The sequence below is a fragment of the Coregonus clupeaformis genome, chromosome 20 (genome assembly GCF_020615455.1).
Source record: "Coregonus clupeaformis isolate EN_2021a chromosome 20, ASM2061545v1, whole genome shotgun sequence".
In the NCBI taxonomy this organism is placed as follows: Eukaryota; Metazoa; Chordata; class Actinopteri; order Salmoniformes; family Salmonidae; genus Coregonus; species Coregonus clupeaformis.
This window is the reverse complement of record NC_059211.1, coordinates 61,682,726-61,697,682: the sequence shown is the minus strand read 5'-3', so window position 1 is coordinate 61,697,682 and position 14,957 is coordinate 61,682,726. Positions and strand designations below refer to the sequence as shown.

The 14,957-nt window shown below is 42.6% G+C and overlaps 1 protein-coding gene across 2 annotated transcripts in view; it reads left to right on the top strand.

Annotated features, from left to right (window-relative positions):
* arhgef7b (Rho guanine nucleotide exchange factor (GEF) 7b) overlaps window positions 1–2,156 on the top strand; it is a 28,610-nt gene extending 26,454 nt beyond the window's left edge. For both annotated transcript variants that reach the window (XM_045205647.1, XM_045205646.1), the window contains one exon: window positions 68–2,156. In XM_045205647.1, coding sequence (XP_045061582.1) covers window positions 68–190 — 123 coding nt within the window. In that variant the 3' untranslated portion in view covers window positions 191–2,156. The remainder of the gene's footprint in view (window positions 1–67) is intronic.
* Window positions 2,157–14,957: the final 12,801 nt, after the last annotated feature.

The window sequence follows — 14,957 nt, the reverse complement described above, 5'->3', positions numbered from 1 at the left end:
TCATTCCAGTCATGTGCGATTAGAGCCTTTTCTAAGATCCAGCGGCCATCTTTGTTCCCCCCAACAGGACAACAAGAAGATGAGGAGGACCCTGGAGGAAGAGCAGAAAGCCAGGAAGGAGCTGGAGAAGATCCTGAGGAGAGTCCTGAAGAACATGAACGACCCCACCTGGGACGAGACCAACCTGTGAGTGCTCAGGTGACATCACATCAACATGGTTGGGTTTGGGTTCCACCGTGACTGGACCAAAATTGTTAACCACAAAGCCATCTGACGTAACGCTGTGAACTGACACACTGTGGAACACTGATCTGTCACTGTTGTAAGAATACTGGGTGTGGTCCAAAGTCGAAACAGCCAATGAAAATGAAACATAGCATCCCTGAATCCCTCTGGAAGACCATTGGCTGCAGCATGGACCTCAAACCTCTTCTCTGTGTTGATCTGGGATTGGAAAAAGGCTGGAACAATCACAGTAGTGAAGATACGACTGACGTCACTGATTCTCTGCCTCCTTCTGGGTGATTCTCAAAGAGGGATTCCTCTCTACCTCTCCCCTTCTGCATTGATCTGAAAGCAGGGGAAAACAACATGGGAATTTTCTGTCACTTGTGTAGTACTTTAACATCCGTGATGAGGAAAGGAAGTAAGTTCAGACTATTGAGATCCATCCTCTGCATGTAGAGCAGTAGTCTCAGGGAATAAATACTAGACAGTGGCTGCGTCTCAATAGTGGTTTGCTCTTCTCATCTTTGCTGATCTGCACTGATAGATGCAGTAGGTCCCTAGTGCCTACAAGGGGATTTCCTTTCACCTGTCCAGTTTTATGCAGATGAGAGATGAGGAACGGTAGCCACTGTAGACTATTGAGATGCAACCCAGACGATTTTGACAGATTATGATTTTGTCACTGCCTGCATACCCTGCTGCCAAGCTCCTCTCAACACCCCCACCCTCCTCTTACCCCCCTCTGGAGCATCTACCCACACATTCCTCTGAGCCTTGTAGGAACCTATGGCCAACACACAGAACAGGATAACCTCTAGCTCATTCCGGATGTTTCCATGGAAACCTCAGCAATACAATACTGGAATGTTTTCAGGTGATAAAAAAAAAAAAACTTTTGATTATGATTCTTTGAAGTATTCTTTGGGTATGGATGACCTATTTCTTGTTTGTTGCTTTTATTTTACCTGATAATGGACTCTCTATTTGAATGCTTTCCTGAAAACGATGTATTTCTACTTTTGTCTTCCTACTTTTTTGTCACCTATGATTTGTACAGAAACGAACCGTAGCGTCTCAAATTAATATCATGAAATGTGCCTTGGGGAAATGATTCCATGATATTAGCTTACATTTCTGGAAGGCTCTTCAGTTTAAAATGCTTCAAATATTCCAATGCAATATTGACTCCAATGATGAACACTACTTATCTGTTTCAGATTCTATATTATGTCTGTAATTTATGTATTTAAATGAAATTGACTGATGAGAAATGTATTGTGCATTCCTTAAGTCTATTGTTCACTGAAAACCTCCCTCCCATACCCCTCTCTATATTTATTTCACCTCTTTCTCTCTCTATCACTCTTCACAACTTGTCTCTGTGAATTAAACCAGTAAACTGAATATCTTGTTTATCTGAATACTTGCAATGACTGATATGTTGTTTTACCTACCTTAGATAAAATAACTGACTGTAAGTTGCTCTGCATAAGAGCGTCTGCTAAATGACCAAAATGTAAATGTGATGTATCCTTCGTCCTGCAAAGTGCTGTCACTTTAACTTCAAATGAATCAGACGGTTATCATTGGATACCTGTCAGTGGTAGATTCAGGTGGAAATGTACTATAAACAGGCCAGGATTGGTGTCCGTGACCACGTTTACATGCCCACAGTATTCCAGATAGTAGCTCATATCTCGCTTAAGGTCTTATTCGGGATAAGCTGTTTACATGCACCTTTTGATATCCCGCTCACGAGTATCCCTGCATCCGTGAATAAACAGAATATTCCTAATTTAAGTTAAATGGAATAGTAACTGAAATCTGGACACTGACTGTAGGCCTATAACCTCTCACATGTAGCCTAATATAATATTAACTCCTGCAGAATTATACATTTCTTGCAATAAAATAATACAACACATTTTCATTTTGTCTCTGGAACAGGAGTGGTATGATTTCTTTCTTTCAGCATCTCTTGAGAGAATGTGAGTGTAACATGTTATCTTTGACACTGTTATGCAAGCAGACAGTATTTCAACCATATAAAATGTGCAGCCAAGATCAACTGAAGTCTTATCGGAAACGTGATTCATTGTTTTCTCAGCTTTTCATTTCCTTAAAACCGGTCAAACTGATAACATTTGAACATTTCGCACAGGAACAGTCTTTCCATTATTTTTGGAGTTAGTGCATTTTCTCCCGGTCCCTAAACGAAAGACAACTTTACCGGTGTTAACTACAGTGCCTTGCAAAAGTATTCATCCCCCTTGGCGTTTTTCCTATTTTGTTGCATTACGACCTGTAATTTGAATTGATTTTTATTTGGATTTCATGTAATGGACATACACAAAATAGTCCAAATTTGGTGAAGTAAAATGAAAAAAATAACTTGTTTCAAAAAATTCTAAATAAAAAATAACGGAAAAGTGGTGCATGCATATGTATTCACCCCCTTTGCTATGAAGCCCCTAAATAAGATCTGGTGCAACCAATTACCTTCAGAAGTCACATAATGAGTTAAATAAAGTCCACCTGTGTGCAATCTAAGTGTCACATGATCTCAGTATATATACACCTGTTCTGAAAGGCCCCAGAGTCTGCAACACCACTAAGCAAGGGGCACCACCAAGCAAGCGGCACCACCAAGACCAAGGAGCTCTCCAAACAGGTCCGGGACAAAGTTGTGGAGAAGTACAGATCAGGGTTGGGTTATAAAAAAAGATCGGACTTTGAACATCCCACGGAGCACCATTAAATCCATTATAAAAAAATTAAAAGAATATGGCACCACAACAAACCTGCCAAGAGAGGGCTGCCCACCAAAACTCATGGACCAGGCAAGGAGGGCATTAATCAGAGAGGCCAAAGATAACCCTGAAGGAGCTGCAAAGCTCCACAGCGGAGATTGGAGTATCTGTCCATAGGACCACTTTAAGCCGTACACTCCACAGAGCTGGGCTTTACGGAAGAGTGGCCAGAAAAAAGCCATTGCTTAAAGAAAAAAATAAGCAAACACGTTTGGTGTTCGCCAAAAGCCATGTGGGAGACTCCCCAAACATATGGAAGAAGGTACTCTGGTCAGATGAGACTAAAATTGAACTTTTTGGCCATCAAGGAAAACGCTATGTCTGGCGCAAACCCAACACCTCTCATCACCCCAAGAACACTATCCCCACAGTGAAGCATGGTGGTGGCAGCATCATGCTATGGGGATGTTTTTCATCGGCAGGGACTGGGAAACTGGTCAGAATTGAAGGAATGATGGATGGCACTAAATACAGGGAAATCCTTGAAGGAAACCTGTTTCAGTCTTCCAGAGATTTGAGACTGGGATGTAGGTTCACCTTCCAGCAGGACAATGACCCTAAGCATACTGCTAAAGCAACACTTGAGTGGTTTAAAGGGAAACATTTAAATGTCTTGGAATGGCCTAGTCAAAGCCCAGACCTCAATCCAATTGAGAATCTGTGGTATGACTTAAAGATTGCTGAAAACCAGCGGAACCCATCCAACTTGAAGGAGCTGGAGCAGTTTTGCCTAGAAGAATGGACAAAAATCCCAGTGGCTAGATGTGCCAAGCTTATAGAGACATACCCCAAGAGACTTGCAGCTATAATTGCTGCAAAAGGTGGCTCTACAAAGTATTGACTTTTTTTTTTGGGGGGGGTGAATAGCTATGCACGCTCAAGTTTTCTGTTTTTCTGTCTTATTTCTTGTTTGTTTCACCCCCAAAAATATTTTGCATCGTCAAAGTGGTAGGCATGTTGTGTAAATCAAATGATACAAACCCCTAAAAAATCAATTTTAATTCCAGGTTGAAAGGCAACAAAATAGGAAAAATGCCAAGGGGGTGAATACTTTCGCAAGCCACTGTAGATTACTGCATTCATTCTATCTATGTAAGACATTATTCTGGTGAGCACTGCTTTATTTAGTATTCTGGGGCAACAAGTTATGACAGAAGAGAAGCTGCATGTACCTAACTATAGTTGACAAACAATGGCCTACTAAATGTCAGAAATTATCATCAGAAATGTATCTAAATCAGGGGTGAAAGTAGCCTAAACCAGTAGGCTATAAGGTCCAGTACAGAGTATCAGCAAAACAAATTATTATGGAATTATTATGGTGTATCGAACTGCGCAGGTAGCCTACTTTTTACATTACATTTACATTTACGTCATTTAGCAGACGCTCTTATCTAGAGCGACTTACAGATTGGTGCATTCACCTTATGATAGCCAGTGGGACAACCACTTTACAAATGTTTGTTTTGTTTTTTAATTATCATTATTATTTTATATATTTTGTGGGGGTGTGTGGGAGGGGTGTATGATTACTTTTATACTATCCCAGGTATTCCTTAAAGAGGTAGGGTTTCAAGTGTCTCCGGAAGGTGGTAAGTGACTCCGCTGTCCTGGCGTCGTGAGGGAGCTTGTTCCACCATTGGGGTGCCAGAGCAGCGAACAGTTTTGACTGGGCTGAGCGGGAACTGTGCTTCCGCAGAGGTAGGGGGACCAGCAGGCCAGAGGTGGAAGAACGCAATGTCCTCGTTTGGGTGTAGGGATCAGAGCCTGAAGGTAAGGAGGTGCCGTTCCCCTCACAGCTCCATAGGCAAGCACCATGGTCTTGTAGCAGATGCGAGCTTCAACTGGAAGTGATTTGTTTGACAATCAGTTGAAAAAAATATCACACAACACCCATGATATGCGAAACGGAGCCTGCGCAGAACGCGAAAAACAACAGTAAACAGGATAAGATGTTTACATGCCATAGTCTAAGATCAGCATATCCCAGGCTTCTTATCCGGGTTTCTCATAACCGGGATACAAACTTTTTTGTGTTATTGTAAACGGGATATTATGTTTATTTGCATCAACTCAAAAACAGAATACTTGAGTATCCCGAATAATAATGGCATATTGGTGTGCATGTGAACGTGGTCAGTGACTCTAAAGTGACGTAAATTCAGAACCCTATAACCAATGTTCCCTCTAAACTGCAGCTAGCAGAATAAATATCAGCCCGTGCAGAGAAGCACGAGATTGAACTTCACTCAACTTTCTAGTTTTCCCCTTTAACACTATCAACGGAATTGTGATCGAATTAACGCAATATTAGCCACTTTCAATGTAACATACCGAAACAAAACAAACTATGCAAGACTATGCAAAACTAACTGTGCAAGAGATTTTCTTGTAGGCAGAGCGCATTGGAGTAGGACTGTATTGCATTGACAGGCAGGACTCAGGCCATACTCTACACAGACCGGTGCAGCATAACCAATCAGAGCTGCAGTAGGCCTATATGCCAATAGCCATTGCCATTATTTGGATATGTGCCATTTACTTTGAACTGGACTGTGTTTACAGCATGAGCGGTGGTGAGTAGATGCGCTTGTTTTGAGATCAAAGCGAGAGCTGCATGTAGCCACCTGTGCATATTTGTTCATATTATTTGCTAGTTAGTGAGTTATTATCCCAGTTATAGCTAATTTCTAGTCAACAATGTGGGAGTGGTTGCTTCCTACAAGAGCACAAAATGTGTGCATTTCAAGCCATCTTTGAAAAGCGAGTCAGGTAGAGCTTTTTTTTTGTCTTAAAGGGGCAGTTTGTATTTTTAGACAGTCTTGAATAAGCTAAGTAGCCAATAGGCAGAACATAGCATAATTGGTCTGATTCTCTGTAATAATGGTATGGGAATAATAATGCATTTTATTTTGTAAAGTGGTTTCTTGCATCAAACACATTTTCAGTCACCTCCTTGTCTGAAGGACAAGTGGATAAACAGGTTAATGTCAAGCCCTGCATGTTCTTTTCAAAAGTCTCATGGAATGTAGGCCAACATTGATCACCACACATTGGCTGCTACTGTAGGCTGAATAATAGAACAGCTATTTCCATTTTAAAATGTTATGGGATGCATGTTTCTCCATTGTTTTTGATGGTAGGCCACTCTGGTAGGCCTACATTATGATCAAATAGCCACAGTAGCAGTTGACCACTGTTAAAAGTGTAACCTAAAGCGGGTACAGCCTCAGTGTTCACAGTAAACGTGCCGGAATTTGCACTGAATCTTCCCAACGTTCAAGTTTGCACTCAGCAGACCTGAAATTTGCTCAGTGCCCAAAAAAATGAGAGGGAACGTTGCCTATAAACCCTGTCATTGCACCTCTCAATGCAGCTACCAACTGTGTAGGTACAACTGGCCCTGTTGTTCCACAGGTTTCAGCACTGTACCAGCAGGTGAGGTTGTATTCCAGTGTTGCATGCCTTCTGTTGGCAATGTGGCGTATCTGGCATGAGCGAAGCCCGTTCTATTGTGGAGGGTCCATGTGACAAAGCTTCCTTTATGTGGAGAGAGGGATGGGGGTATTCAAACGGCTGAAAACCTTTGACGGCTGTGCCCACCTTTGTCTTGGCATAAGCCAGCGGTAAGTCCCCCCACGTTAATGCCACTATTGTGACTGTCCTCCTGCCCACTGCCTCTGACCATTGTTTCACAGTAATCCAGGTTTGGGCTGGAGAGCGGGGTGGAGGAGAGAGAAAGAGAGAGAGAGAGGATGATGAAGGTTTTGGCTGTGATTGAAGCCATAGTGGAGGAGTACTGTAAGTCTCAATGTAGAATGGGAGCATCATTTAACCCTTTGATGGTTTGATACTCAGTTGGGATATTTTTGTTCCAACCCTGCACTGACTGGCACACCTGATTCAAATATATAATCTAATCATGGTTGCCAGTTTAGAGCAGGTTTAGTTTGGTCAGGTGCATTAGAGCTGGGCTGGAATAAAACCCTGCGCACACTGCGTCCCTCCAAGACTGGAGTTGCCTGTCCCTGTAAGTGAAATCTATTCAATCATCTCTCAGTCATCATAATTGAAAAAAGAGAGGAGAAGGTGCCATTTAAGAGCAGTGAAAACAGTGAAACGGATACAACTCGGGTGTAACAATGAATCTATTCAGCTCACAGACAGGCTAGTCCCACTGTTTCCCCAAAAGCACAACACCACAGCAGCCTCTACTCCAACACCATTATAACAAACAAAGTGGTCTGAATCATAAAGCCTCATAAAGCCTCACAGGTCCACAGAGACAACGGCATTGTGGGAGATTTAATCGCCGGGCGGACGCCCAGTCAGAGCGGAGCGCGGGGATGCGTAGTCGGACGGATGGGGACGAACGCTTCTTCCTTCCTTCCTTTTGTTTGTGCAGAAGCGAGGGATGACATTTAGAGAGAGAATGACATCTAGTAGACATTTCCATGAGGACAAAGCTCGGGAGCAGCCAGTGGTGGTGGCCTGCCCACTAGACAGAGACAGCAGAGGCTAAATGTTACCTGTCTGCCCTTGATTAGAATAGCACTGGATCTCCAGACTGAGGGTGTGGAACACAATGGCTTGTTGATGTCTGTTCTATTCTGCATAAAGAACTGATGAGGATCTAGACTAGTAGTCTGTCTCTATGGTTTCACTAAAGCAGAGACTGTGGCCAAGGTTCAATGGGGGTGGTTTCTGCATTAAAGTTTCTTACAGTGGCGTTGTGCTATTCTCCTGGATGGTGATCAATCCAGACAGGCTCTGTTTTCTATACATGGGAGGTGAATAATACCCCATGTCTTGAACTGACAGAATATACTGATTTCAAGACATGTTTTCACCTCAGCAAGAAGTGATAGCAGAGTTGTCTCGGAATAAGACAAAGTTTCCGTTCTTCAGAAAGTAGCCAAATGACACTCCCAATGTTGGCTCCCATATCTAGACTCCTTCCTGGTTTCTCTGTGTAGTGCTTCTTTCTGTCATTCTAAAAGACATGCATAGGCAAGCCAAAGAAAGACAAAAGCAAAGCAGATAGTGAATTGAAAAGCGACAGTGCTGCATATTCAGTTCCTTCATAACAGCAGCAGCAGGCAGCAGAGAGAGTGAAGGTTGTATAAAGATGGCCTTATTAAAGTGACAAGGCAATTTACTGCCTTTATGGGGGCGATGACTCTACTTCATTGACTTACAATGGAAAGGATATAATTTTGCAGATGTTGGTGGAAGGTCTCAAATGTCAGCTTTCAGAATGCCAGCCTGGGCCTTGATGGTGAATGAATAATTGATAAGTCACCTTTGTCTACCGTTAAATATTCTTACACAAACACAAAAGCGCTGCAGAAAAATGGAAAAGAGCATCTAATGTATCTTTTTAGTCGGCAGATCAAACACGGTGATAGCTTGGATGTGCCAGGAGGGGTTTATAATGAGTATGGGAACAAGGGGGTTGACTAGCCTACTGTACCTGGTGCCTTAGAGCTAGGACATCTGGATGATCTTAAGTGAGCTGAAGCCTGTTTTTGTTTAAGCCTTGGGTGAAGATTAGGGCAAAGATCACAGAGAGCCAAGAGCTCCGAACTAAGGTGTCCACTAGTCTAAAGTGTCTGCCTCTCCTTGTGTCCTTTCATATTTTATGTGAAAACAAAGAATAGGTGAAGGCACTATCATGGAAGATTACCAGGAATTAGCTTTCACCTGTCCAGTTTGTTTTATCTCAGTGCAGATGGAGAGGATGAGACATTAGGGAGCTATTATAGAATATTGGATTTGGGACACACTCCTCACTCCACTGAATGCCAGGCGGTGAAACAGGTGAGGTAGCTGGCAAAGGGAGAGTATATTTCTCACATGCATTCAACACTCATATGGCAAAGATCAGTAGTTGGTATTCCTGCCATTTCAACCCTTTCAGCCCATTCTGAGTTCTGCCCACCATAGAGCCCATGTAACGTCCATTCATGGCAATACATGTGAAAAAACTGTTATTATACAGTAATTGTGGAAACTGCTAGGTGAGGTAGTTACAGTCGGTAGTTACATGTTCTTAACAACATCTGTTATATCATCCTCATGACACCTTAGGCCTTTGGGTCAAGTCAAGTGTTCAAGTCTTGCAATGATAGTCTTGCCAGCTCCCTCCATCCACCTATACAGCCCCATAGTCCTAAGGCAATAGGGGGTATTGTCTAGGTTGAGAGCAGCAGATTGTCTGCAATCAATAGTTCTGTACAGAATGAAAGTGACAGCAAGTCACTGCAGCCATCTTACAATGGGCCTCAGCCAATTGTACAGCTCTGAAACCATCAAGGTGTCTTTATTTTTAGAGGCCTGAATAAATCAGCTGGTTACACCCCCCATGTGCATGCGCACACACACACACACACACACACACACACACACACACACACACACCACCTCCTCGCCTTGTTCCTGGCTTCTTTATACTGGCTCTGTTCAATGGCTAGTGATCATTTAGATTTGACATGTATTGTAAAACCCAGAGCTAGTCCCTCTCTCTGTCCCTCTCTCTTTCTCCACAGCCCTGTCATTAATTTCCAGCCTTTGCAATTTTCAACCCAAAAAAAGAGAGAGAAGAGGAAAGAAGACAAAGGCCAGGCAGACTGGATGCTCTTCTCTCAGGCTCTGTTATTGTACAAAATAGCAGAGCAATAATTTTTAGTCAATGGTTTACTCTAAAAGCTTTCCACGTCAGCTCTGTAAAGAAAAGCAATAAAGCCCAATTCAATGGGCATGAATAAAAAAGAAAAATCCTTTGGGGGTTCGACCAAAGGGCGCCTTTTCTTTAGCTGGTAATCAAATTGGAGCTGAAATGAAATGGAGTTTTCTTATGAAAATAGCCTTTGTTGCCAGGAAGGCTGGTAATTCATAAACAATAAGCAGGCCTTTGTGTTGATAATAATATATTCATGCTGGTGCTCCCGGGGAAGGGAAGGGTAAAAGCCAGAGCGTCAGGACTGTATGAGGAACAGGATATAAAAGGCAACAGAGGCTTGAGGAGACATATCAGTCCTACTGCCACAACTCTCAGAGATGGTTGCTGCTACTGGGCTCTCTCTCTCTCTCTCTCTCTCTCTCTCTCTCTCTCTCTCTCTCTCTCTCTCTCTCTCTCTCTCTCTCTCTCTCTCTCTCTCTCTGTGCTCTCTGATCTGCTCTCTCTCTCTCTCCCTCCACGCACTCACCATCTCTCTTTTCTGCTCTTTCTCTCTCTCTCTGTGCTCTCTGATCTGCTCTCTCTCTCTCCCTCCCTCCACGCACTCACCATCTCTCTTTTCTGCTCTTTCTCTCTCTCTCTGTGCTCTCTGATCTGCTCTCTCTCTCTCTCCCTCCACGCACTCACCATCTCTCTTTTCTGCTCTTTCTCTCTCTCTCTGTGCTCTCTGATCTGCTCTCTCTCTCTCTCCCTCCACGCACTCACCATCTCTCTTTCCTGCTCTCTCTCCACTCTCTCCGGTCTTTCTCTTTCAGTTTCTTCTTCCTCTCTCCTCTCCCCTGGCACTTGTCTTCTCTCTTCTCCCCTGGCACTTGTCCTCTCTCTTCTCCCCTGGCACTTGTCCTCTCTCCTCTCCCCTGGCACTTGTCCTCTCTCCTCTCCCCTGGCACTTGTCCTCTCTCCTCTCCCCTGGCACTTGTCCTCTCTCCTCTCCCCTGGCACTTGTCCTCTCTCCTCTCCCCTGGCACTTGTCCTCTCTCCTCTCCCCTGGCACTTGTCTTCTCTCCTCTCCCCGGGCACTTGTCTATCTTGTTCCTTCTTCCCCAGCTGCAGCAGAAGAACACATTTACTCTAACAGAACTTCACTTCTGCTCAGAAGCTTGGACCTGTACAGAGAGGGAGGTGTATGGATAACAACAGGTGTGTCTGGATTCCCTGTGGGGCGACCGAACAGACATAGAACACGTGTGGTGGAACACTTGTGTGGATGGTGGGAGGGGCCCCACCAGAGCGTGTGTGTGTGTTCCTGGAAGCTGCAGGTGTGTGTTACTGGAAGACTGAGAAGGACCTGCCGACAATTCTTGAAATTGTGGACACTTGCCGCATACACACACACACGTGTACACACACATTCACCGTTGACAGGACTGTGGCTGTCAGAGCAGAAAGAAAAGATGGTTGGTGTTGAACGGGACATGCTGTTACAGCATCAGGACCAGGAAGAGTCTAGAAGAAGTGGTGGAGGGACTAGAAGATTTAAACACACCTTCCCGGGAGAACGGAGATGGGACTGACAGGAAGTGAGTGTTCATTTTAACCTTTGTTTAATCATGCTGCTGGTTTGACATATTTGTTATCAGAAAATGTTCTTGTGGTCCTGAACCTCTTTTACGAGGGTTAGGGAGATTGTAACCTTATTTTCCAGATTCCTAGATGTGTGTGTGTTTGTGGTGAGTGATGCTGTTGAGTTCAGGTGCGTTCAAAGTTACGCACCTTTTTGGATTTACCATGCATTGAATATAATCACTTCATAAGGGAAAAAGTTCAACAATGATTTGGAAGGTTGTGTTTCTAAATCACTTACGTTTTCTATGTGGACTTGAGTCTTATTATGATCTAGAGCATTGATTCTCAGCTGGCGGGGTCAAATTTGGGTCGCGGAAGGTTTCCTTTTTAAAAATATAATTTAGTCTCTAAAAAAATAAATTTAGTATTTTGAATATAGAGCTATTAACAGCACTATTTAGCAGATTTGGTTGATTCTATGGTCTCAAACCAGTGAGCTTACTACCATTCTTCATCAATATAGCATTAAAAATAGCTTTCCAGGTGGCATTTTGGCAAAAAGAAAATCACTGTGTGAATATTGGGTTGCGAATGAGACAACATGGTCCAATTTGGGTCCAGAGGCAAAACCAGTTGAGAACCACCGATCTAGAGGACATGTCATGTAGATGGTAGTGGTGCTGAATGGTGATGACAATATAGGACAGTATAGGATCATATTGCCGAGGACAGGGACGATCTATTCACTTGGGGATTGTTTCTGATCAAATCAGACACTTTTAGAGATTGTTGTCTTGACAACCAAACAGCCTTTCAGGAAGTGAAATATACAGTACTTTTGTCCTGTATATTATACTATAGATGTGAACAGGTGAAGCTTCCATCATACAGTACTTTAGTCCTGTATATTATACTATTGTTTACAATATCATAAAAGACTGGCAACCAGGAAGTCTTTAACATCAACACCAAAGACAGTTTCCTAAACCTCAGTGTGTTGTCAGTGGCGAATTATACACCTTGTCTGGGCTATGTAACTCTCTCAGGTGTCTGTAACTCACTCTAGGTTGTCCATGTGTGACTAAACTAAGTTGAGCAGTTAGGAAATCTCTTGCTGCTGTTGCTAAGTTACCAAACAGTAAAATTAAATAAAAAACAGACACATCAGTACTGCAGTAGCTACAGCTGTATTATGTAGCCTAATTAGAAACAAAATAATATTTTCTCAGAATACACTCACAGACTTGCAGGTGAATTGTCAGTTGAAAGCTATAGGACACCAAGGACAGATCATTGAGCAAAGTAGCCAGAGCCAGGCAGAAAGAGAAAGGGAGAGTGATATTGATTCTGAGACTATCCTGATAGATCTCAGCCTTCTACATGGGTTCAGAGGAAGAATGGAGGGATATACTGTAGATGGAGGAGGAGCGGAAAGGAGAGAAACGGGTGCTGGGATGAGAGCAGGTAAAGCAGTTTAGGGAGGTCATCTTTGTCTGAAGAGAGAGGTCATCTTTGTCTTGAGGGAGAAAAACAAATCAAAGAGATAACATGAAACTATGCTAGGGATAAAACCTGGCCTGAGTGAATGAACATCCAGACATAGGATCAAATAAAAATCAAAGAGAAGACTAGAGTGAGGTTGGCCCACTCACATGATGATGCTTCCATATGCTCTGAGAAGGTATCCCTGGATAGTAGTCTCAGTGAGGTAGGTTTGTGTGTGTTCACTTCCATAAAAGTCTATTAACCTGTGCCCAGTTGTTTTCCCTTCACCAAAGCCTTTCTGATATCCGGCAGGTAGTTGTGACTATGTCTCAAAGTGAATCATGGAGTGGTTGCGACCAGAAGCTCTTGGTTGCCATCAGCTGGCGAGACAGGGAGAGTCCTGCCTTCCTGTCAATACTGTGAAGCCTACTGTCAATAATAATAATAATAATATGCCATTTAGCAGACGCTTTTATCCAAAGCGACTTACAGTCATGCGTGCATACATTTTTTTTGTGTATGGGTGGTCCCGGGGATCGAACCCACTACCTTGGCGTTACAAGCGCCGTGCTCTACCAGCTGAGCTACAGAGGACCACAACTCATGCATGAACTCATGCAACTCATGCAACTCATGCAACGGCTTCAGAAATTCCCACTGAATGTCCACCATATGTTTTTCACACCCTGATCCATTAGCCTACATCTTCCTAATCAACTACGCTCTTTGATTTGTCTGACTTGGTATTTTTGGAGTTGATATCTGAGTTGATAATGTTTAGGCAGTGCTTTCAGCTTCTCGTCACTAGATGGCAGTGTTGCCTAAGGAATCTCAGCTTCCTTTGCGTCCTGCTGAAACCTACACATCCAGTAGTGTTTTAATCAAAAAATTCCAGGATTCTAGAAAAAAAGATGCACCTGTGACTAGTGGCCTCTAGATGTCACCTGAGCTCTGTGAGAAAACAGCACGCATCAACCTTCCATTGGTGGGCAAGGCTTCACTGTTGTTTATTTTATTTATTTATTTATTTCACCTTTATTTAACCAGGTAAACCAGTTGAGAACAAGTTCTCATTTACAACTGCGACCTGGCCAAGATAAAGCAAAGCAGTGCGATAAAAACAACAACACAGAGTTACATATGGGGTAAAACAAAACAAAATCAAAAATACAACAGAAATACAATTAATATACAGTGTGTAAATTTAGCAAGTTATGGAGGTAAGGCAATAAAATAGGCTATAGTGCAAAATAATTACAATAGTATTAACACTGTAGACAGATGAAGGCCCAATGTTGACGAAAATACACTGTTAGTAGCCTAGACTGTAGTTCAGTGTTTTTAAAATAGGTATATTTGACGGAAAATCTTAACATTCTGGCTACCCCATAATGAACTATTTGAATAGATATTATAACAAATGATTTGTAAACAAATTATATATTTGAAATGTAGCAAACAGGCCAGGGTTGGGTTCAATTCCATTTCAATTCCAGTCAATTCAGAAAGTAAACCAAATTCCAAATGTTCATCATTGAAGAGAATTGGAATTGAAATGTCATTTTCTGAATTGACTGGAATTGAAATGGAATTGACCCCAACTCTGAAACAGGCCTTAGTTAGCAAAATATAAAAAATACCTTTGTAAAAAGGTACTATGTGTTTAGAACTCTTAGGGTTACTTCATTTTAGCCTTGTCAATAACTTCAGAAATACTTTTACTTCTCCCTCTGCAATGAATAAAGTTATTAGCCTTCCCTCTCTGTCTCTAATGATTTAACTGATAGTGCCATTAAAGAGCTTCAGTTGTATCCTTCAATATCAGCAACAACTTAAAAAACACAAGCAACATGGTGCCTTTAGTATCAAAGTGCTTCTCATGCTAACAGTGTGAACAAAAATCTATTTTCAGAATTCAACCAGAATTGCCTGCTATCAATGCAGGTAAGCAATGTTTGTGGCCGTCGAGTGCGACATTCATTCATTGTGCATAAATGTATAACCGGGCTTGGCGATTACAGGCAACAAGGTTCACAACAGGTTTTGGGTGCTTTTTGCAGCCACAAGCTGTACACAAAGATCCACATTTTCCTCCACCTCCATTTAACTCTGACCCCAAGACATGAGGGGTGCTCGGAGTCCGCCGTTATATTTTTGAATAGCCATTCCGTGACGCATTTACCAAACCA